The sequence below is a fragment of the Austrofundulus limnaeus genome, unplaced genomic scaffold (assembly GCF_001266775.1).
Source record: "Austrofundulus limnaeus strain Quisiro unplaced genomic scaffold, Austrofundulus_limnaeus-1.0 Scaffold259, whole genome shotgun sequence".
Taxonomy (NCBI): domain Eukaryota; kingdom Metazoa; phylum Chordata; class Actinopteri; order Cyprinodontiformes; family Rivulidae; genus Austrofundulus; species Austrofundulus limnaeus.
The window spans coordinates 573702-575531 of NW_013952661.1; the positions used below are offsets into that span (position 1 = coordinate 573702).

The window sequence follows — 1830 nt, forward strand, 5'->3', positions numbered from 1 at the left end:
GTGTAGCTAGCTGCTAAAGATAGTAAGGCTGTTTGAACACAGTGTAGCTAGCTGCTAAAGATAGTAAGGCTGTTTGAACACAGTGTAGCTAGCTGCTAAAGATAGTAAGGCTGTTTGAACACAGTGTAGCTAGCTGCTAAGGCTAAGAGGTGTAGATCTGCAGCTCAATCTGTAGCTAAATCTAAAATGATCCAAACAGATCTAAAGTAAAAAGGATCAGGCTGGTTTTTAAAGCTAACAGTAGCATGAAATGAGAGGCAGTTAGCTGAATCAATGTTTTATAAATAAAGATGTGTTTTTATGTAAAAACAGTTTTTAAATGAAGTGAAATATTTAGTAAAGCACATATAAACCTGCCACTGTTTGAACTCCATCATGGTTTCAGTTGTAGCTGATGAACGGAGCAGAGAGAGTTCGGCTCGTTGTGATTTGGGTTTGAAGTGGGCTCTCCTGGTCCACCCACAGAACCGACCCACAGAACCCCGGCTCCCCCTCCAGCTGATTGGACCTGCAGTCACATGTCGCTCTCACCCTGTTAGTCCTGTCGCAGCTCTTTGCTCTGCAGATCATTCCTGCTCAGCGCGGGGAGGTTTGGTGACATTTGATTTAATGAGCTCCTCGCTCGGCTCGGACCTGAGCTCGGCTCTAATCAGCCGGGACAGGTGGAGCACCTGTGGGGGTTTGTGTTAACGAGCGAGGCGCTCTGTTCTCCTGTCACATTTAATGCTCTGTTCGCTGCCGCTGCCTCCATCTCTTCATCACCGTCAGAGAAACGTCCGGACCGACAAACACGACACGTTTTATTTATTTTAGTTTGACGTGGCCCCACACCTGGCCATAAGCTGTTGCTTAGTAACACCTTTCACCTGGCAGTGATTAATGCCCCGACCAGCAGAGGGCGCTGTTCAAACCAGAACAAATAACATCTGGATTTTAGTGATGGAGATGATGATGATGATGGTTCAGAGAAGCCATCGTGACACTTGGACCCTCCTCTTCCTCCCCGCAGGTGGACCGGGTGTCCGTCACGGCCGAGAGCGGCGCCGGCYGCCGCCCCGCCAACAGGCCTGGGGGCGGAGTCATGCGCATCCACCGCCACTTCCCGTACCCGGCCAACCAGATGTACGTGGTGGTCCTGCACCGGGAGCTGAAGCCCATGAGGGTGTACCGCCTGAACGTCAGCTTCGACGCCGCCATCGAGGACGAGCTGCTGGGCTTCTTCAGGAGCTCCTACACACTGCACCGAGAGAGACGGTACACACACACACACACACACACACACACACACACACACACACACACACACACACACACACACAGAGTTGTTTTTCAAGCAGCAGCAGGTGGTTCAACTAGAAAAGGTCAGAGCTTCACATCCATGACATTGATTAACTCACACACACACACACACACACACACACACACACTGTCTGTATAATGTGTGTGTGAGACTTGGTGTGTGTTCTAGCAGTCACCACACACACACACACACACACACACACACACACCTCTTATAATCCTGCCGTCAGCCTCTGAGCTGTTTCCACATCAGGTCTCGTCCACTCACTGCCTTCATTACTTCCTGCTCCCGTTGTCGCGGCGACGGACGSTTTTATCAGCGTCGGCTCCACTTGTTGCCAAAACACACAGTCAGACCTAATGAGTGTAATGAGAAAAGCTCACTGCGAGTCCGTCATGAGGTTCTGATCAGATCCTAACACGATTTTATTCTCCTGTCAGGTTGCATCACATCAGTAAACTGTTATTATTTCAATTCAATTCAAAACATTTATTCATCCATCCATCCATCCATCCATCCATCCATCCATC

The 1830-nt window shown here is 49.5% G+C and overlaps 1 protein-coding gene across 1 annotated transcript in view; it reads left to right on the forward strand.

The window, feature by feature from the left end:
• The window catches only part of LOC106526106 (thyrotropin-releasing hormone-degrading ectoenzyme), a gene marked incomplete in the record, with an annotated part of 168985 nt that overhangs the window by 10303 nt on the left and 156852 nt on the right, over positions 1–1830 (forward strand). The window contains 1 exon segment of the mRNA XM_014020594.1: positions 1010–1254. Coding sequence (XP_013876048.1) covers positions 1010–1254 — 245 coding nt within the window.